Source organism: Equus asinus, chromosome X (assembly GCF_041296235.1).
Source record: "Equus asinus isolate D_3611 breed Donkey chromosome X, EquAss-T2T_v2, whole genome shotgun sequence".
In the NCBI taxonomy this organism is placed as follows: domain Eukaryota; kingdom Metazoa; phylum Chordata; class Mammalia; order Perissodactyla; family Equidae; genus Equus; species Equus asinus.
In genome coordinates, this window is record NC_091820.1 from 44,802,874 (window position 1) to 44,825,270 (window position 22,397).

At 37.1% G+C, this 22,397-nt stretch overlaps 1 protein-coding gene across 18 annotated transcripts in view; it reads left to right on the top strand.

The window, feature by feature from the left end:
• Nucleotides 1–22,397, top strand: part of CASK (calcium/calmodulin dependent serine protein kinase) — a 362,261-nt gene that overhangs the window by 261,886 nt on the left and 77,978 nt on the right. For 11 of the 18 annotated variants that reach the window (XM_070502071.1, XM_070502072.1, XM_070502077.1 and 8 more), the window contains exons 10-12: nucleotides 6,940–7,039; nucleotides 10,474–10,491; nucleotides 20,252–20,373. In XM_070502071.1, coding sequence (XP_070358172.1) covers nucleotides 6,940–7,039; nucleotides 10,474–10,491; nucleotides 20,252–20,373 — 240 coding nt within the window. The remainder of the gene's footprint in view (nucleotides 1–6,939; nucleotides 7,040–10,473; nucleotides 10,492–20,251; nucleotides 20,374–22,397) is intronic. The other 7 variants (XM_070502073.1, XM_070502080.1, XM_070502084.1 and 4 more) reach the window with 1 other exon arrangement.

A 22,397-nucleotide genomic window follows, 5' to 3' on the forward strand; every position in this document is an offset into this window, starting at 1 on the left:
ATTGTAATGGTTCTACAAAATTCCATCATATTGTACATACCATAATGTAGTCAGCTTTTGGAGATGGAGGTTGCTTCCAGTTTTCCATGGTCATAAATACTACTGCATTTATTATTTTCATTAGTAAACCTTTGTATACCTGTGATTATATTCTTAGGATAAGCTCTCTGCTACTGGAATTGTTAGCATCAAAGTATATATATATATATTTAAGACTTTTGTTGTGACTTCTCAATTTTATTTTATTTTTTTAATTTACTTATCACAGTCATATTGGCTTACAACATTCTGTGCACTGGCACATGCTGGTGTGCACTGAAACCTCAGATCAGGGCATCCTGCCCCTTCCAGGGAAATTCACGTTTTGGATGCTGTCCCCACTGCTGGAAAGATCAGTGCCACTGCCAGGGGAGAAGAAGGGGGCCGAGTCACCGGCTCCCTTCTGTGTCCTGAATCCTCAAGACATGTGGGCCACTCACCACCTCTGAGGGGAACAGGGGCCAAGCCAGGAGTGCCATCTTTGCCCTTGCAGCCTGTAGTAGCTGGCCTGCAGCTGGTGTGAGGATCCGTATTTGGATTGCCACTACTGGGGGCATGGGAGGGGCTGCTCCCCCAGTTCCACTGCCTCCCAGAGGTCCAGTCCACACACCTTCAGAAGGATAGCTGCATGCATCACTCACAGGGTTCTGGTGTGCTGTGCAGGAGTCCTTTGTCGATCACAGGATGTCTGACTGGTTGTAACTTAGAGGGGAGAGACAAAGGGAACAACTCACTCTGCCATGATGCTGACGTCACTCCTAAGACTTGATATCTATAAATAACTTGCCCTCCAAAGGGCTTATACTGATTTGAATAAGTGTTTATGTATTTGTGGTAGTAAGTTTTCTTTTTGAGCTTGAACCTTTTTCTTATTCTGAAAGTTTTGTGAAACTTTTTTGTGCCAAAATATAAAACATTACTATTTTACTTTGCTGAAATTTCAAGATTATTACTCTTTATTGATTATAATAGCATCAGTACTCAACAATCAGAAATTGTTTCTTCCCATATTCGTACATTCATTTTGGCATTTAACATCTTCAGCAGGCCACAGGAGACAACATATCCCTAATGAGAAAAATTATTGAACAATTAGAAAGCGTTAACATCATTTTAAGACTTTATCTTTCAAACTGTAGATTAAAAAAAGTTAATATAACCCTGCATGTGATTTGAATTATCACACACTTCTTTTTATTCTCCTTTCATTGTTATTTTTTTCTTTTTTAAAGATTGGCACCTGAGCTAACATCTGTTGCCAATCTTTTTTTTCTTCTTCTTCTCCCCAAAGCCCCCCAGTACATAGTTGTATATGCTAGTTGTAGGTCCTTTTAGTTGTGGCATGTGGGACGCCGCCTCAGCGTGGCCTGACAAGCGGTGCCACGTCCGCGCCCAGGATCCAAACCGGCGAACCCCGGGCCTCCAAAGCGGAGCACACGAACTTGACCACTTGGCCATGGGTCCAGCCCCTCTCCTTTCATTATTTTATTTGATGTCTGTGAATAATAATGGAAAATTTCTTTTCCCCATTTTAGTTATCAGACATTTCATTTGTTGGAGTTTTTTCCCCCTTTTTATTTCATACTAGGCTCTAGAATTTTAGTACTACAGTTTAAAAATCCTCTAGCTACAATACTTCCTTTAATAAACTACATAGGCCTGAGCATGGGACTAGATATGAGGAACATGTTTTCCCAAACTGAATGTTAGGATGCGTGGGACAGGCTCTGTGATCTAGGCTGTTGGGAAAATCTCTGCCCTACGAGTATGTGCTCTAACCCTGGGTGCCATCTATTTGAAGGAGTTACTGAGCAGAGGGAGGGGGGAGGGGCTAGGGTGGGTGCTGTGAGTGTCCAATCCTGTCTATCTAGGGAAGAGGCTTAGGAGGGAATTTGTTGTAGAAATCATCCCCTTCACTTCATGAATTATTTCTACTTCTAGAAAGCAAATTTCCCTATGATGAAGTATGTTTAAGAAATTCTTTATTAGATAGAAGCAGTATTCTGTATTTGGGTAAGTTTATTGCAATTAGTTCAAGAAATAGTGAGTTGAATCCATGTGATTCAATTTAGAGAATAAAACCATTTATTCCTTGTATATACAGAAAGTGAGGGAGATTTCTGATAACTTTCTCCAGTTTTTCTTTATTGACTTTGCAAATTGCAAAGGTGGAACCTGCATGCTTCTCTGATTTACCAGTTGGTCTCTTGGGTTCCTGAACTTTGCAGAACTAGAAACAGTTTGTTTAGGAATGCTATTTTCCAGTACTTTATAGAGGTGCACTATCTCATGCCATAGCTCTGAGCCATATTGTGGCTACTTAAATTTTAGTTGTAATTAATTAGTATCAAATAAAATTTAAAATTTGATTTCTCAGTTGCACTAGCCACATTTCAAGTGCTCAATCCCACATGTGGCTGATGGCTATTATGTTGGACAGTACAGGTGTAGAACATTTCCATCAGAACAGAAAGTTCTCCTGTACAGCACCGGATCCCAAGTCTTGGCACTGCCAAGAGTAATGCCGATACCTACTTAGGCGGCACCTTTTGACAGGTCAACCAGGAAGCTCTAATAGCCGCCTTTTGGCAATCCTCCCCTTTCCCTTAATTCACCAAGAGCTAATTTAAGGATTTATCAAGGGCCTCTGTGCCCTAATGAAAGCCAGCCTTTACATGTAGTCCTCTCCTGTAGCGAGGGTTTGTGCAGAGGCAGTAAGCGCAGCAGTTGTGGCCTCCAGCTACTCAGAGCAGTAAATCTGGTATTCAAAAGTAAATCTGGTATTCAAAAGGCACCAAAAAACTGAAAACTTATTCTGGTATGAACAGTTACATAAATACTAATTGAAGTGATTTTGATCTTCCTATGTTGATTTTTACAAAGTAATTAATTTCCAGTTCTGGAATATAGAATTTGTTTGTTGGTTCCTAACTTAGGCAATCTAGCTTTTGAAAATTATTATGTGCATTAAAAGACCATCTTTATAAAATACTTTTACAAAGACCCAAAAGGATTCCTAAGCTATCTCTTCCATGCAGTTGCTCTTAAATATAGCCATATCTACTGCACTTCCAAGTCCCATTTTTCATCTTCTTCAGAGAAGATAACACATCCTCCTTTAGTCATGTATCCTAACTGACTGTTACGCAGTCTTAGATTTTAGACCTGTGTTTAGGTTATCTTTGAGTATCATATACGTATAGGCTATGCTGACTAAACTGAATGATATCTTTGGTTGTGACTATATGGAGAGAGATCAGAAGTTCTGATTTAATCAATGATCTCACCTCATTATCATCTAGGACCTAATTCTTACATGTAGTCAGCTCACATCTTCTAACATTTCTACCTTGAAATAATTTTCTAGCCTTTTAGTCGTCTCTTTTCAGCCTCAACCTCTCCAAGTTCTCCACTCTTTTTAGGGCTTTGAGTTCAGGGTTTTGAATCCTAATGAGATGATTGTCTCCCAAATTCTATGTCACACTTGTGTTTGTATGTCCCTGTGATGGGTTTTGCCCCCTCAGTACATTACGGTATGACTGGGTGTTATCTTGCCACTTGGATGCAAAGTCAATTATTCTACATCTCATACTTGTGTGTTTCGTATTTAGACTTTTTAAAATATCCCTCTGTGCCCTTGTGCCTGTCAAACTTCATGGTGCTTATTTCTGAGCTCAGTTTGGGGGCATCCAGAAAGGGAGTATTGGCTTTTGGCTGTTGTCTTCAAGTAGCAGTTCACCTGTGTTCAACTCTCCTGTTCCTTACTTGATAACTTTGTTGCCTCCTTAAGTGCAATCAGCAGTTTAACTTAGCAGAAGTCTGAGCTAACCATTTTCTTGTTTTGCACTTCCTTAAATGAAACACAGAATCATCTAGCTGGAACATTCCATTTTGATGTTTGACATATTAACTATAATTTGATTGAGTTAAGTGTTAATCACTTGTAGTTTTCTTTTTCTCTGAATTTAGAATCTGCCTTCTCCTTTCTAGATTAATTTGCTTAGTAGAAAATTGCATCTTTAATATTAGTTTTTAATATTAGTTTTAATATTAGTTTTCTTTTTCTTTGAATTTAGAATCTGCCTTCTCCTTTCTAGATTAATTTGCTTAGTAGAAAATTGCATCTTTAATATTAGTTATCTTAAAAGATTGTAAATAGTCTTCTTGACTCAAAATTGTTATGTTTCACTCTCAAAACATACTAAAGTATACCTCCTAAATTAAAGTAGATAGGAAATGTTTTTATTGAGGATTTAAACTGGGAAGTTTGAAGAACTACTTGTGTAAGATCTGGTTTCATGTTGTTGTTGTACCCACAGGCTCTTTAATAGCAATAACATAGTACAGGGGTTGGCAAACTAGGACCTGGGGACCATAAATAGCCCACCACCTATTTTCATATATAAAGTTTTATTTGAACACAGTGATGCACATTCATGTACATCTTGGCTATGGCTGCTTTCATACTACAATGGCAGAGTTGAGTAGTTGCAGCAGAGAGAATAAGCCTTGCAAGCCTAAAATATTTACTGTCTGGCCCTTTACAGAAAAAGGCTTTTGACCCCAGGTATAGTAAAAACCTTTCAACTGGGGAGAGTAGTCAGAGGACCTCAGTTCTTTCTTCTCTTGATTCTAAGTTGGCAGCAACATTTAACAAGTTGCTAAGCCTCTCTGGACCTCGGTTTCCTCATCTGCAGGAATCATCTCTAAGGTGGACTTTCAAACTCTAATAAAATTCTATAAATCCATAAACTGTTTTGGAACCATTGTGCAGTTTTACATAATAGCTTTGTATTTACTATGCGACCCACTTGCAGTCACTGAGTTTAGAGAATTAAATAAACTGCTAACCATAAGACAGAAACTTGCTACTATTGTTTCAAAAGAATTTACCTCTCACAGCTCTTTTTTAAATAGTGCTTTCCTAGTATAAATATTTCTAGATCTTTGACTATAGTAGTAGCTAGAACAAGCCTTGAAACATAAAATTGACATATTAAGAAACTCAATTGAACTCCACTTGGAAATAAAAATAAAGCATCTCTAAAATTTTAGTTTCAGTGTATGGGAAATACGTGATTTGATATGTAAAAATCCCATTCTCACCCAGCTTTTAGGGAACATGCATAATATTTAAAGTGAAATAAGCGTCTACTGTAGAAAGAAGAACTCAACATTCAGTACTGTTTTTTCATCGTGGTAGCTGACCATAAAATTCCACTTAAGAACCTCTCATGCATTAACCCTGGACCTTTGGAAATCTAAAGAGTTGCCTGGGATGGTATCATCAAGATCACTTCTCATTTTTTTTGCTCTTCCCTTTCTGTGGTCCATCTCTTTTTCAACTTATATTTGTAGGAAGAAACCCTTACATGACCTCCTCCCCAAAAAACAAACCTTGTGGAAATGTATTTCTATTAATCTTTCCATATATTTAATAAATGCCTATATACATAAAAGATTTATCTTTCTTTTCAGGAAAATCCAGGAGTTCAATATTTAAATTTTAGACTTAAACTACTTAAGTGATTTGATACTTAGACTACATAAATGAGCAATTCTACCTAGACTAGCAAAAGGCTTTGCTCATGTTCTAGCTATATATTAATAGGATTGGTAATGATTTGCATTTACAAAATGCTTTACACTTTGCAAAGCACTTGTATATACATATATGACTTTTGACAGTGTTGTAAGGTAAGTTATGTCAATTTTAATATCCTCACTTTACAAATGAGAAAACCTCAAAAGGTTAAATGATTAACTCAACTTGAGAAAACCTCAAGAGGTTAAATGATTAACTCAACTAGCATCGTGCAGCCGGAAAGTGGCAGAGCCAAGGAACACACCCACATATTCTGACCTACACTTGGTAACTCGTAGAATTGAACACTTTTACAAAATAACTTTTATCATTCTTCTTGTTAGTGAAACAATAACTCCCAACCTTTTTCCACCCAGTTGTCCTAAAGAATGTCATGCACTCAATGTGACAGTGATACTCAACTAGGACTCAGGAGAGGCTATGCACGTGATATAAGTCATGTGTAGAGCCAGACTCGGTGGTCTAGTGGTTAAAGTTCGTCACTCACCACTTCGGTGGCCTGGGTTCGCTTCCCAGTCATGGAACCACACCACTTGTCTGTCAGTTGCCACGCTGTGGTGGCAGCTCACATAGAAGAACTAGAATGACTTACAACTAGGATATACAACCATGTACTGAGGCTTTGGGGAGGAAGAAAAAAAGAGAGAGGGGAAGATTGGCAACAGATGTTAGCTCAGGGCGAATCTTTGCCTGCACAAAATAAAAAAAGGAGCCATGTGTAGTTGATTATGCTGTGTGGCCTGTTTGAGAAATACTGTACAAGAGTAACACCTAGTCACTGTTAACAACAAAAAGAAAGAGGAAAAGAAGATTAAAAAAAGAAAAATGACTTATTTCTACTTCCCAGAGATAATTAATACTATTAATATTTTGGTATATGTTCAGTCTTTTATATCTGTATTAACCTTTTATTTTTTCAAAAATGAGGTCATACTATAGATTATTTTAAAACCTTTTTTATGTAATTCATCACAGGCATCTTTCCGTTTCATTAAACATCCTCCTGCAGCATCATTTTATAATCACTGCAGAATATTCCATTGTGTGGTACATGTTTGAGTTCAAGACATAAATGGTTTCATATACTCTTACAATCCCCAACAGTGTTATTCTGGTAAATGCACGTGTGATTTATTTAAAAGAATCCAAAATTGTTTAAAAGCTACCTTTCTTCTAGCTGTCATGTCCCATATATTTGGCTTTCTGAATAATCCTTAAATAACCATTGCTTAATTTACTTTCTTAGATTTTTGTATTTGTTTTAATACTGCATATTTTTCATCTCTTTGCTTTAGGGTGCAGTACTAGCAGCTGTGTCAAGTCACAAGTTTAACTCATTCTACGGGGATCCCCCTGAAGAGTTGCCAGATTTCTCCGAAGACCCTACCTCCTCAGGTAATTGCATCATCCATGCACCAGTGTGAATCATTTGGTGTCTACATCCTTTCTTTTCCATTGTGAATGCACTTTCTCTGTGATTCAGTCAGATTCTCCAAGAGATTCTAAGGAAGTTTGTCAGCAACCAAATCCCATCCATGTGTCTGGTTCCTTTTAATTTTAATAGCAGAGTTGCTTTCCCCTACTGCTGCAAAACCAACATTTCACATTTTTTTTTTTATCTCAGAAATACTTCTTCCCCTTCCCCCACTCCAGACTCAGCATTGCACTTCATCCACTCCAATGTCATAGTCAGTCTTTCTGGATCTTTCTGCTTACCTTCTACCTCAACAAAAACTTCTGATGTAAGATTTTCCCCATGTCAACTGTAGCAGATCAGACTTCAGGACAACACTGCTTTTAATTGAATCTTTCAGTGTAAAGCTGTCTTGTGAGTTCTCTCTTAAACCAATTAAGTTCTCTTTTTATAAAGTCTATAACACATGTATATAAGCATTCAAGGGATAAGAACGTAGAAGAAGAGTTCCCTATTTTGATGAAATGTCTATAGGTACTCCTGAAAAAAACTCACTAGCGTTCACAAAATTATTGTATAAAGTGCTCAGATTTCCATCTTACCAGTGAGGTATTCTCAAAAATTATTTACTAAAAATCCATAGGACCCATTTATATGTATATGTAAATGCGTGTATGAGTGTGTTATAGTTTTTAATTTTTACTCGTGTATTTTTTTATATACTTCTACATCATGTCCTCTGGCCTCAGCTTTTTTTCCTTCTTTCTTTAGAGTCACTCAGTGTTTGTCATATGGTTGACCTTGTTTTGCACTGGTGATTTGAATTTTGTACTCCTGGACCGGCTCATTCAGTATTCATGTATTACCATTGGAATCAAGGCTCAGGGTCCTTCCAAAAGCATGAATTGTTTATTCTTCACACTTAGAAATATAGGAAAAATGGAGGTGCTAATACTTCTTTTAGGTTGGAACCATGAGTGTTTGTCAGTATTTATGCTTCTTCCTTCCTCTTTTATACATGTATGTGCACATACATGCTCACACACACACACATACAGACTTTCTTACCAATTGGTATGTGCTTACATACCACTTTGTGCAACATGACAGGATCAAGTTTCCCATTCCACCATGTATATAGTTCCTTGTTTTGACCTTTACCAATTGGGATGTGAATCTTCCTCTTTTGAGTGAAGGTGATTTCCAAAAACATTCAGAAATGGGAATCTTAGAGAAGAGACTCTGAGAGAAAGGCCTTGCTGTTTCCTCTTGTGCTGACTTGGTAATAATCCAGAGCCCTTACCACGTGACAGGCAAGGCCATAGTTGTGTTTATAGGTATGTTCCCCAGTGCTCCCTGTTTCATGTCTGTCCTTTTTCTTCCAGTCCATTGTATTCCCTCCACCTATAGCTTTTTGTTATTGTTTGTTAGCTCGAACCTCTTTCTTCTCTTCTTACACTCAGGTTACAATTGGCTGTCTAGGGGGAGTGGATCCACTAATGGTTTTATGTTGTACTGTGACTATGTGATATAGTCATATACTTGGAATATATTTAGAGGTTTTAGGTCAAGATCTCTGATACCATTTTCATCTTTAGAAATCGGCCTAGAGAGCAGGATGGTCCTTGCAACAGCTTCGTAATCCTAATCTTTAATGTTGCCCCATACTGTTTGCCTCTGCCTAGTCTTAAATGTTCCTTTCTACGAAGAGGTGGATTTTCCTTTTAGGGAAAGGAATTGTCTGTAGTTATAGACATGCTTATTTTCTATTAAGTACATTTTTGTTGCCGAATATTTTCTGTTTTTCAGTACAATCTCTAAATGATATGGTTGAAAATTTTATGATTACAGTACTTGCTTTTTAAACAAAAAGATTTCTTACTCTGTCTTGCAGGTAGCCTGCAAGCCCTCAAATTAGATGTTCACAATTTAGCATTCCTTCTTGCTTCCCTTTCCTGCAGTCACGCTATTTTTTTTTGTCTTTTTTTAATGTTTCTGGATCTTAATGCTCTTGTAAGCAATATATATCTTTGATGTGCTAAATGTCTATCTCTAAAATATTTTAAATGGCACTGTCCAGCTTCTACAAATGCAAGATAGAGTAATTATTATGCAATGTACATATCTGATCATCTGCCCTAAATGAAGACAAAATTTTTATATACTCAGAAGTCAAACACAAAATTTTGAAGAAAATTCTATTTTCCTAAACTTCACATGGCTATCAGGGATTATTAATATGTTCCTAAAATTAATTTTTAATGCTAAGCCATTTAAAGGGAGGCATTATACTCTTATTATCGGCATTATTTATCAAATGGCTATCTGCCACAAATTTTCTTTTCTGCAGCCAACGTAATAGTTGTACGGCTGGTTGCAGAAAGCCTGTTATATATTTTATCTAGACTCACATAACAGCTTTACCCTTTCATAAATTAACACATCTATATTTTCATTTTTATTTCGTTTTTTAAAATATTTCCATTAATCTTCAAGCCTAACTCCTTCTCTATTTAATTCTAATCCTTAAATTCTTCATTTATTTTAAGTTGATCATTTATTTTAAGTTCCCAACCTTATCCTTTCCACTGTCTTTCTGTTTAAATTTGCATAGGTTTGTTTTATAGTACAAGACACCAAAACACTTTTCATCATTACCTGAAACTTCTAGGCCCATGGCGAAAAAAGAAAAGTGTTCATAGAGCGTGTGCTTGTGGTAGAGTGGGGGTGAGGGGGTGGGGAAGGAGGAGTTAGAGAGAGAAACGTGTAAGGTCACCACTGCCCTTTCTTGAGATGGGCAGTCTGCTGTTCATCTTTAGATAATGCCTTTTTGTATTCTTTCTATAAAATGATAATAAATGGTAGGTAGTTAGATTTTTTTTAATGACTTTGCTTGACAAAATTAAAAGCTGGCGATCTTATTTTGGTCCCCCGAAAATTCTATTTAAAACCACAATTTAAAAATGAATTTAAAACAAATCAGTTTCCCAATTTGTCATCTAAAGAAGAGTCTAAAATGTTTAGGTATGCTGTTTACGTTGTAAAACAATTTTTATATGAGATTTTTGTCTACGTTGATTATTGAAATTAGTTTATTATACGTTCGCTAGAATTTGTTAAGTTTTATTTTATGATAGACAGTGGATTGTTGCTGTGTTACTTACTAATCCAAAGCGAGAATGTTCTGTTCTCATATTTCAAATCAAAGAAGTCAGAATCAGAACCCAGTGCGGTGGTGACTGAAATCCTGAACAGTCCCCGTGATTGTGCTCATGGAACACAGGGGCTCACTTTGGGCTCCACCGGGGGACCATGCTTCTTGTGGCTCATCTGCTGGGCCCAACTGTGGCTTGATAATCTGCTTGCTCTAAAATCATACTGTTTGTTGTTTGTCCATATGCTGCCTTCCTCCTAGGACTTCTAGCAGCAGAAAGTAGGTACCCCTTTGTTTTCCTCTAAGGTTTATCTTTTATGCAAAAGTGTTTGGCTTTGCATGGTTCGTAATCAGCTTGACTTTTTCCTTGGCTGTTTGTGTTTAGATGTTTAATTATGAATTTTAACACTGCCTGATCATAAAATAAAAACTTGGATATATTGATTTCCTGAGGCGTTGTTATACAAATAATATTAACTTCTCACTTCTTTCATAAGAGGAAAAAGAGGCAGTGTTAAAATTTTAACTGTACTTAATATTATTTCACATCTGAATTTCAAGCACAAATACATTAATTCTGGGGAAAGGGTAACATTTTATTTTATACTTTGCTTTCAAGAAAACTTTCAGGGTAAGTGAATTTTCCTTTGACAATTACATAATCTATAAGCAGTTTTTATTACTCTGTTACTGACTCTATTTTAGATTTATTAATGTGGAGCTGTGAAATAAACCCCTGAATTTATGTCTCTTGACAACTTGTACCATCAGAAGAACATTTATAAAGAATAATATAATGGCTAGATTTTAATTACAAAGGAATGTAATTTGAGTATGTGAGAATATTCAAGAAAAAAGTATGTAAGAAATTACACATACACACACTCAAATAAGTACAAGGGAAACCAAAGCAGTCTGAATAAGATGGGTGGATTGTATCAATGTCAGTCTTCTGGTTGTGATATTATACTATAGTTTCCTAAAATGTTACCAATGGGGAGACTGAGCAAAGTATACAAGGGATCTCTGTATTATTTCGTACAACTGCATACAAATCTACAATTACCTCAATAATAATTTCAATTAAAACAATAGAATAAACCCTTTCCTCAGTGTTATGGGGGGAAAGTATATGAGACAAAGATAAATTAGAAAATCTGGTTGCTAATAATTGAAGTCATTGTCACACCTTCTTGCATTAGTTACTGGTAGCTCAAATTGCAGCTGATTTAATATAAAAATCTCACAGTATATTAGTTATCTGTTGCTGTGCAATGAATAACCTCAAAGCAGTATTTATCATCTCATAGTTTCTATGGGTCAGGAATCTGGGGGTGGCTCAGCTGAGTGCCTCCGGCTCGAGATCTCTCGTGAGATTGCTGTCAAGCTGTTGTCCAGAGCTGCAGTCTCATCTGAAGGTCCAACTGCAGGGGGAATCCTCTTCCAAGCTCACTCATGGTTGTGGGACTCACTGGCTGTTGGGCCTCTCCATAGGACTGCTCACAACATAGAAGCTTGCTTCCCCCAGCATGAATGATCAAAGAGGGAGGGCAAAAGTAAGAGAGCGCCCAAGGCAGAAGCCACAGTCTTTATAACCTAATCTCAGAACTAACATCCTATCACTTCTGCCCTATTCTGTTCATTAGAAGTGAGTTAATAAGTCTAGCCCACTCTCCAGGAAAGGGATTAATTATACAAGGCTGTGAATACCAGGAGACAAGGATCTTGGGGTCATCTTAGAGGCTGCCCGCCATGCTCTTGTTTCTCCAGATTTAGCACCCCTCTCCTTTTTTTTTTTTTTTTTAAATCAGACCTATCATGTCATTTGGGAATGAAAGCATCTTGGAGGTATTAAGTAGTGCTTTTCCTTAGTCATAAAGTTTTATGTGAATGGGCACTTAATAACCAGCAGAATGGTACTTAAAGTACTTTGACACATTTGTGTCCAACAATGTTGCTATTCGGAAACATAGGCTATTTCAACAAGCAAAATGGCATTTGAATTATAACATCTGTGCTCTGACAGAATACATTTGCAGAGTTTACTTCTTTTAACTAATAAATTTTGAGGCATCAGCACTATAATCTATACATAAAGAATCTAAAGCATTTATCATCATGCATAAGTTTTCACAACTTGAATTGGATATAGCACAAATACTTAAGTCCAAAATCCAGTTTCCATTACAGGATTCATTATTGCTTATAACTTGATTGATAACCAGAATTTGCCTTGTACAGTGAGAATAAAAGCTATCGTCCTTGAAGTGGGGGTACAGGGAAGAGATTGACTGCAAAGGGGCAAGAGGGGAACTTTTTTGGAGTAATGAAAATGTACACTCAAATTGTGAATTTTAGCTTAATAAATTATACCTTAGTAAGCAGATTTTTTTACAATGCTGTTGTGCTAGCAAGGAGAGGCTTTGATTGAGTGGGTGATCTGAATGTGCGCGTAGTGATTCAGTGTGGTGTAAGTGGGATAGCTAATAGGAAAGAGGTTATTGACAACCACAGGAGAAGGTAGACGAGATTCAGATGCTGTGTTTGCTCAGTGACATTGCATTTTATAGCTATACAGATCATTTTTTAAATATACACATACAAATCTTTGTTACTGAAATAACAGATGTATGTAATGTTATCAGATGTATGTAATGTATACATTTATCAAAACTCATTGAATTGTACACTTAAGATTTGTGTATTTTACTCTGTGTAAATTTTACCTGAGAGAGACAGACAAGTGTTAAAATCTATGCTGAAGCGTTTAGGGGTAAAGTGTGCTGATGTGGATCACTCTACCACTTATTTTGAAATGAATTAATGGATGGATAGATGTGTGATAAAGCAAAAATTGAAAACTGTTAACAACTGGAGAATCTAGGTAGTGAGTACAATTGTTTCAACTTTCTATAGGTTTGAAATTTTTCATAGTAAAACATAAGAGGAAACAGTTTTCATACAGACTCAGGCTACTTTGACACTGAGAACTTTTTAGTTTAAACATTCTGCTATTTATTTTTCTGTCCTCCTTTCAGGTTATTTTTAACTCAGTCAACTTTTTTATGAGATTTTTCCACTCTTGTAATGAAATTGTTCTAGACTCAAAAAGTTTTCATTGACCTTAAAAGCATATTCCTCTCTAAAGAAATAGACTCAGAAAACATTTTTAAAACAGTTGACATATTTATGCTTTTTTGATTATTATTTCATAATAGTAACGGAAAACTTTTGAGAAACTGGTTTGTATTAGTGAGATTCTTAGAAAAAGTAGAAATGTTCAAAGTTAAAATGTATAAAATTATCGACCTAATTTTTAGATACAAACTTGATTACCAGATTAATTATGCAAAAATTAAAGTGAAATACTATTCTGAAGGCAGTTTTGATTATTTTCTCATGAATTTATCGTTGTGAAAGTTTGGACCAAGGCCTAAGAAAATAAACCTTATATGGTAACTAAAAGTGAAATTAAAGAGAGAATAGAAACTGGATATCATCTTATTACCAAATGCAAATTATTCAGGTGCCTTGCTGAGGATGAAACATCATTTCAGGAGGGGCTGGTGTCAGAGACTTGCATTCTCGAACTTGCTCTTCTGTTCACTGCGTGGCCCCAGGGTCATTTAACCCTGCTGAGCCTCTGATTTTTCACGTATAAAAACACTTGTATACAGGACAGAGTTATTGTGGAATCGTGTAAGGTAATAACTGTAAAAGCACTTTGGAAATTATAAACTGTTATACAAACATGAATATTAAAATAATTTTCATTATGACTTTAAGGAAAAAGCACTGTAAAATCAGCTGTTTTCTGCGGTTATTTTGTTATAATACCTTATATTCAATTCTTCAGAATTTGCTCAGAAAAAATAATTTTAACCAAACACATTTTATTGTGTCTTTTGGTACCAAGCACTCTGCAAAGTGCAGCCAGGAATACGAAAATGGATAGAATAGCCTACAGTCCTGCCAGTAAATAAATTGCTCTCTGAGGTGAACTCATGTACTATTTATTTATTGATTTTTTTCCAAGGTAGTTACGAGTTTATTCAAAAGTTTTATAGAAAAAAACATCCTTTTCAGTTTTTGAGAAAAATGAATCGTTCTTTCAGATATGACAGTATTGATCAACAAAATAAGTACTAGTAGCAGCTTAGGAGCATGCGTGTGTGTATCATTGTGTTGTGTTGTATTAATTATTACTTCTGCCTCAGTGTTTAAAGCAAAAAGCAATGGAAAAGCCCCAGAAATGTCTTTGTGTACGTTTATATTTTATAATGAATTGAAAAATTATGGGACTTTTTGATGGGCTTGGATTGAACTGCAGGTATAAATTATACACATCTATCAGACAAAGAATGTGTTCTGTGGTTCTGCTGGTCATACCCAAAGGAAGAAATAATGGAACTAGGAGACGTGTTAAATGGCTCAATGGAAGGTGTTAAAATGATCAAGGGTGAAGAAAGATTTTGAAGTTAAACTAAAAACATATGTTTATTCAACTTGGAAAGATGAAGGAGAAATGGAATAAAAACTGTAGTTTTCTTACCTAATTACAGAAACTTAAAATTAGGGGCACTTTTCAGAGCTTGAAATAGGCAACTTGAGTACAGCCATGGAAATGCTTCCTTCCATGATTGAAAATCCACAAAGTTAATCACATTGGGTATAAGATAAGACTGTAAATCAGTTCAAAAAAGATGACAGTCTAAGGAGGTTAAATAGACCTGTTGACCTGGTGGGTCTTGCCTCCTGGAAACACAGGCTAACAGATGCCTTTGTGCTTTCCATCAAAGCATCCACTGGGTCCGTCAAAGCAGATTAGACCCTGGGTGGTGTTGGATTCCTGCTCATCCACCTCCTTTCTGAGGCTATCCCAGCTCCCCTCTGGGCAGCCTGTTTCTGTGCTGCTTTTTTTTTTTTTTTTTTTTTTAACCTCTTCTGTGTTGTTTACTTCAGTGTATAGTATTGCCTCCTTCACGCCCCAGCCTGAGAGCCCCTTCCTCGAGGCCAAGGATCACACCTGTTTTCTCTGAAGCTCCTGCCTAGCACCTGGCAAAAAGCAGGAATGTTCAGTAAATGCTTTGGTTATTGTCTGACCCAACAGTGTTCAAGTTCTTTTCTAACCTCCATATCCATGCATAAACCACACACAGCTGTTGTTGAAGGTTCCCCCCATGTTTCCTAGTACGACCAATTAGTGTAGTAAGTCAGCCAGAGCATAGACTTCTGAGCCAGACACACTGGGATTGAGTCCTGGCTCCACCACTTCCAGCTGTAACCTGCCTTGGCCTCTCTGAACCTCAGTTCTCTATCTAGAAAGGTTGGGTAATAGATCTACCTCATTGCGTGTCCTGAGATGTGCCTGGCCCATGATAAACACTCAAGAATTGGGAGCTGCTGTTATTACAGTCATGCGTTAGGTAACGATGTGGATACATTCTGAGAAATGTGCTGTTGGGCAATTTCGTCATTGTGCAAACATCATAGAGTGTACTGATGGGAACAAAATTTGCCACCCCAAAATGTGTCTCTCTAACATGAGGATTATTTTAGGCTGATTATTTTTAAGAAACAAAAGACTCAGAAAGTTTTTCTTGTTACCTCCCCCTTAACTGCCTAAAAGGATTCAGATTAAACAAACGTGTCTCAGGAAGTGAGCTCTCACCTTAGCACCGCATGAACTAGATGGTAGACAGGGAGGAACCTAGAAAACCTTGTTTGCTGGGCTCCCCTCTGTGTTCTTTTGTTTCTGTTTGGCCAAACACTTGTTTTCCAAACGTTTGCTCCTTTTCGCCTTCTGTGAATTGCCTTCCTTCCCTTTGAAGTCCCTGACTCTTCCCACCCCAAACATCTTCTTTTGTCTTTAGCCAAGGATGGTCTTTATAGTGAAAGCTTGCACCATTTTGTCAAGTTAGCCAGGTCTTCCTGGGTTTCTCCCATGTATGTATGTTATTAAACTTTTGTTTCTTCTTCTCCTGTTAATCTGTCTCATGTCAATTAAATTCTTAGACGAACCAGAAGAACCTAGGATAGAGGGAAATTTCTTCCTCTCCTACAGTACTTACACAAACCTAAATGGTATAGCCTACTACACACCTAGGCTGTATGATACTAATCTTAGGGGACCACTGCCATATATGTGCTCCATCATTGACCAAAACGTCATTATGTGACACATGACTATATTATGTTTCTTTAGTAATTAATTCAATGCATACTTTGTGGATGTTATAAAATGAATCAAATATAGATGTGCCTTAAGGACCTCACAGCACAGAAAAGAAGAGTGAACAAGTGCACACATAGGGTACCTCATGGAGTCTGCTGATGGGCCAGGAACTCTGGGAGTTCACAGACCAACAAATGATACGTCCATGGTCTGGTGTAGCCAAAACTGCTTCCCAGTGGTTAGACTTGCCATCTTAGTATTCGATATATACAAGATTGCTTTATTTTAATCTTATAGTATTAATAAACTGCTACCTAGATTGTGTAACACCATAAGTGATGGTGGATAGAGACAATAAAAAAAACTAAATAAGATTCCACTAAGCTAACCGAATGAAAATGATAATTGGGTTTCTGTGGTATCTGTTGAATTTTTTTAATATACCAAAAAGACCTTCATTAGTATTTTTGTTATTGCTATTTCATAAATCCAGAAGTTTAGAACTGGCTTTGGTAACTTTATAGACCTGGTATCATTTAATTCTGCTGTTGGTGATGTGCTGGAGTCAGGGGTTCAGTGGGACATTTGGGACTAATTGCTTCATATTAGCTCTTACTTTCCAAGGCTTTCAATAAGGCATGACGAGCGAGCTGGCTTTGAACTAATTTCCAGAGTTTTTTTCCTACTCAGAACAAAGTAAAAGTCCTAAGAAGAGCAGGTAGAAGGAAATGGGTTCGGTTAATACCTTTTCAGGGACAGCGGGGGAAATGAGAACTGATTTCTGCCTTGTACCTTTTTTATCCCACTTAATATCCACTTAATGTTTTCAAGGAAAGAATACCAATAGCCTGGCAGGTGTGACTATTCAAAATCAGAAATTATCCACAGTCCCTTCAATAAATGAATGGTCAAACTGTGGTACGTCCATGCTGTGGAATACTACCCACCAATGAAAAGGATTAAACTGTTGATACACACAACAACCTGGGTGAATCTCCAGAGAACTATGCTGAGTCAAAAAAGCCAATCCCAGGGGCTTGCCCAGTGGGATAGTGGTTAAGCTGGCACCCTCCACTTCAGCAGCCCAGGGTTCGCAAGTTTGGATCCCAAGTGCAGACCTAGCACCACTCGTCAAGCTACACTGTGGCAGCATCTCACGTAAGAGAGAGGAAGATTGACACAGATGTTAGCTCAGCGACAGTCTTCCTCCAGCAAAAAGAGGAAAATTGGCAACAGATGTTCGCTCAGAGCTAATCTTCCTCACACACACACACACACAAAGCCAATCCCAAAAGGTTACATACTGTATCATTTCATTTATATAGCATCCTTGAAATGACAAAATTATAGAAATGGAGAACAGATTAGTAGTTGCCAGAGATTGGGGTGGGTAGGGTAGGAGGGAAATGAGTGTGGCTATAAAATGGCAACATGAAGGATCCTTGTGGCAATCGAAATATTCTGTAGATTAACTGTATCAGTGTCAGTATCGCAGTTGTGATGTTGTATGACAGTTTCACAACTGGGGGAAACTGGGTGAAGTGTACATGAGATCTCTATTATTTCTTACAACTGCATGTGAATCTATAATTATCTCATAATAAAAAATCAAATTTGGGACTGGCCTGGTGGCATAGTGGTTAAGTTCGCACACTCCACTTCAGCAGCTCAAGGTTTGCAGGTTCGCATCCCAGGCCTGGACCTGCACACCACTCATCAAGCCATGCTGTGGAGGCATCCCGTATACAAAATAGAGGAAGATTGACACAGATGTCAGCTCAGTGACAATCTTCCTCAAGCAAAAAGAGGAAGATTGGCGGATTGTAACCTATCATTAACTCAATAAAAAAAAAAAAAGAGGAAGATTGGCAACAGATGCTGGCTCAGGGCCAATCTTCCTCAAGCAAAAAGAGGCAGACTGGCAACAGATGTTAGCTCAGGGCGATCTTCCTCACCAAAAAAAAAAAATCAAATTTAAAAAAGCCACAGTAATTTCCACATGGATAACCACTTGATTTGTAGCTTAAGCCCCAAATCTTAAACATAATTAAATAGTACTACAAAAAGCAGTTGCTTATATAGCAACCTTCTCTTTCTATTTTAGAAAACTCAGAAAGTATGGACGAGAACAGAATGAAGTATAAATAGGAAAATAAAGATAACTACTGTTACCCTTTTGGTGTATTTCATTCTGTTTTTTCCTGAGTTTGTATATATATCTTTTTTCAGTCATAATTGGGAATATACAGTTTGTATGGTTTCACATTCTGCTTTCTTGAATTTTCTATCATGAGAATTTCTGTCTTTAAAATCCTTCAAAAACAATTTTCATTTGCCTATACATTCTGTTATATGGATGTTCTATAATTTATGTAGTCATTCTATAATTATTAGATGTTTTTTCCATTTTATATGATAAATATCCTTAATACATAAATCTTTTTCTACCTTTCCTATTGTTTCCTTAGGCTGGGTTTTTGTAAATGGAATTAGTGAATCAAAATGCATGAACATTTTTAAGGCTCTTTGATATATGTTACCAGATTGCTTTCTGGAAAAGTGGTACTAATTTACATTCTCACCAGTAAGTGCCTGTGAATGGATGAGGGTCAAGACCAGAAGTACTTAAAAACAGCATAGAGTTCCAGAACAGGAAGATTGATTTTTATCTTCATCTAAAGCAGGGTTTCTCAGCCTCAGTACTATGAACATTGGGGCTGCGTAATTCTGCCTTGTGGAGGGCTGTCTTGGGCATTGTAAGATGTTTAATAGCATCCCAGGCCTCTACCTACTAGATGGCAGTAGCACAACCCGTCCCCTGCCCCCCCATCACAGTTGTGACAGCAAAAAATGTCTTCAGACATTGCCAAATGTCCTCTCGGGGGGCAAAATTGCTACTGGTTGAAAACGGCTGGTCCAAGACGTACATGTGCGGTGAGGGGCTTATTGTTAAAATTTCTCTAACATTGTGTACACAAATGTTCTGTAGCTTAGCCTCTCCAGGTTCTTTTCTTTCTCTGGAGTATGTATGTGCATGTTGTCTGCAGAATGATAGGCCAGCCATGTCTTCAGTGCTGTGTAAGTGACTTTGTTGCTACTCAGTACGCATCTTTCCCTACTGACACCTCTCCGGATTCCTGGTTATAAGAGGAAATTTAAAGAAAGTGACCACACTACCATTTGCTTTGCCCTGCAAAAATGATTTGCCCTAATATTTAATATGGTATTTGGAAGTGTCAGTCAGCAGACGTACCCTTTGTCTTTCTCTCCTGAATAAAAAGAGCCTAACAGGCTGAGAATGATTTGGTTCCCTTGACTTTGTATGTAAAGGAAGGAAAAAGAAAGGATTGGGATTTTTGTTCACTTAAATTTGAGCCTTAAAAATCCTAAGCAGCCTGTTTCACACAGCAGGAGCTCCCGGTTGAAGGTTTGTCCCTCAGATCTACAGCTGGCTTTACCTTCAGTTCTTGATGGAATGCACCTGTATGAAAGGCTCGCCTGGATTATTCCTGTAATATTTTAAAACGTCATGGGATCGTGGAACCCGTACTCTCTTCCTGATAGATAACTTACTGGACCCAGATCTCCTCGTAGCTCAAATATAGTTGATGAGTTTCCTTAATCCAAGTAAGACAAGCTTCAGTTTACTTTGAAAAATGAGGAGCACACAAATACATTAAGAATATAAACTCGCTGAAAATACTCTGTTCCTTAAGTGATACGAAACTCATTCAAGTCTGTCCTTCAGTAAAGACGTGAACCTTTGAAGTTCTCTTTGTTCTGAATTGTAACATTGAAGCTACAAATGATAGTTTGACATTGGCTTTCTATACTGGCTGTTTCTTTTCTGTTTGTTCTCCTCAGGAGCAGTCTCACAGGTGCTGGACAGCCTGGAAGAAATTCACGCCCTTACAGACTGCAGTGAAAAGGACTTAGATTTTCTACACAGTGTTTTCCAGGATCAGCATCTTCATACACTATTAGATGTAAGTCTTTGTTTTTCTTTTTATTTCTTTTTGACAAATTGAATATTCAGCATACCTTTTTACTTTACATGAATTCCAGATGTCCATCATAACAGTCCTTTTTCAGTTGCCTTAAGTCTGTGAGAAATGTGGGAAATCATCCATGATAGATTCATAACTAAAATAAAGTATATTATATACAGAACAAATGCAACATAGCCCAGCAAGTCACAATGAAAAAGTTATATGTGTATGTTTATATGTGTGTGTGTGTGTGTGTGTACGTGTGTTCCTATTAGGAGAAGCCATTGATCTTAGCTGTGATCACTTTTTATTGCTTTAAACATTATTTTAAAACATTGCACTTCGAGCATGAGTATAGGAGAGAGAAAAATAAATAAGATATTGTGCAATGGACTGTTTTCACACACACATTTCATATTTAACATTGATGGTTTTCATAGGCTCAGTGTCTTCTTAAAACATAAGAATGTATTCCATCATTAAATATGACAGGTTCCATTGACAGCAGATTGAGATACAAAGAAAAATCAACTGACAGTTCACATCTGCCTTCATTTCAGTGATATTTTGAATAAAATACCTTTCTTAGAGAACTTGGTTAACTTCAGCAGTGAAAACTTTCTTAGTACATATTAGTCTTTTTATAAGAAAAACTTTCCCTTAATAAGCGAATGATATTTGCTTTGGGGTGCCTGGAACGTTTTGGTGCTAACTCTGATTAATCCACCATATGATACAAATTAAACTAAAGCAAAGTTTCCCAGAATGTGTTCTACAGAACATTGCTCTGGGAGATAGTGGTGGCTATTGCCATAGGGGAAGGGGATAGATCTTAAATTTATTGGTTAAATGATTTATTGACGAAATAAATTTGGGAAATGGTACATTCTTTATTCCATTTATACAGATTCACAATGGATGTTAGTATATTAACAGCTCTGAGATGTCCTATAGCAAAGAAATCTGATTAACTCTAATAGCATTTCTCAAACTAATTTGGGCACAGAACTTTTGTTTACAGTCCTGTCAAATTGATGAGAACTAGTTTGGGAAAAGCTAAGCTAAGAGCGTTGCATTATGTTTCAACTTCACACGAGTGCAGTCATAGGTTTCTAGCAGCTGCTGCTTTCCATAAATTTGACCAAATCAAGTTAACTATCAAATGTTTAAATTTACTTTGGCTTTTTTATATAGTTTATGTGTTAATCAGGGCTGACTAACTGCTATAGCATGCAATCTTAAAATTTGCATGGCTTAACAGAGCAAAAGTTTATTTCTTGCTCACATCACAGTCTAATGCAGGTAGGTGCAGGGGTGTCTTCCACAGTCATTCAGGGATCCAGGCCTCTTCCACTGTGTGGTTCTGCTATCTCCCAGGGCTTTGGAATCTTCCACTGCATCCTTTGCATCCAGCCAGCAGATGAGAGAAAATGGAGAATTTTGCAGGCTCGAGGTTGGAAATGGGCTATATCACTTTTGCCTATATATGATTGGCAAGCACTAGTTACATGGCTACCTAACTGCAAGATTGCTGGGAAATATAGTTTTAAAATGTGCTAAGTGAAATAAGCTAGACAGAGAAAGACAAATACTGCATAGTATCACTTATATGTGGAATCTAAAAAAAAAAATTGAACTCATATTAACAGAGTAGAATGGTGGTTGCCCCAGGCTGGGGGGTAGGGGAAATGGGGAGAGGTTGGTCAAAGGGTACAGACTTTGATTATAAGGTGAATGAGGTCTGAGGATCTCATGTCCAACGTGATGACTGGAGTTGATAGCACTGTATTGTATAATTGAAATTTGCTAGGAGAGTAGAACTTAAGGGTCCTCAGCAAGAAAAAAAAAGATAAATATGTGAGGTGATTGATGTGTTAATTAACTTGATTGTGGGAATCCTTTCACAATGTGTACATTTGTGAAACTGTCACATTGTACACTTCAAATAAATTACAGTTGTATTTGTCAATTATACCTCAATAAAGCTAAAAATGTGCTCAGGGAGATAAGGAAATGAGTCT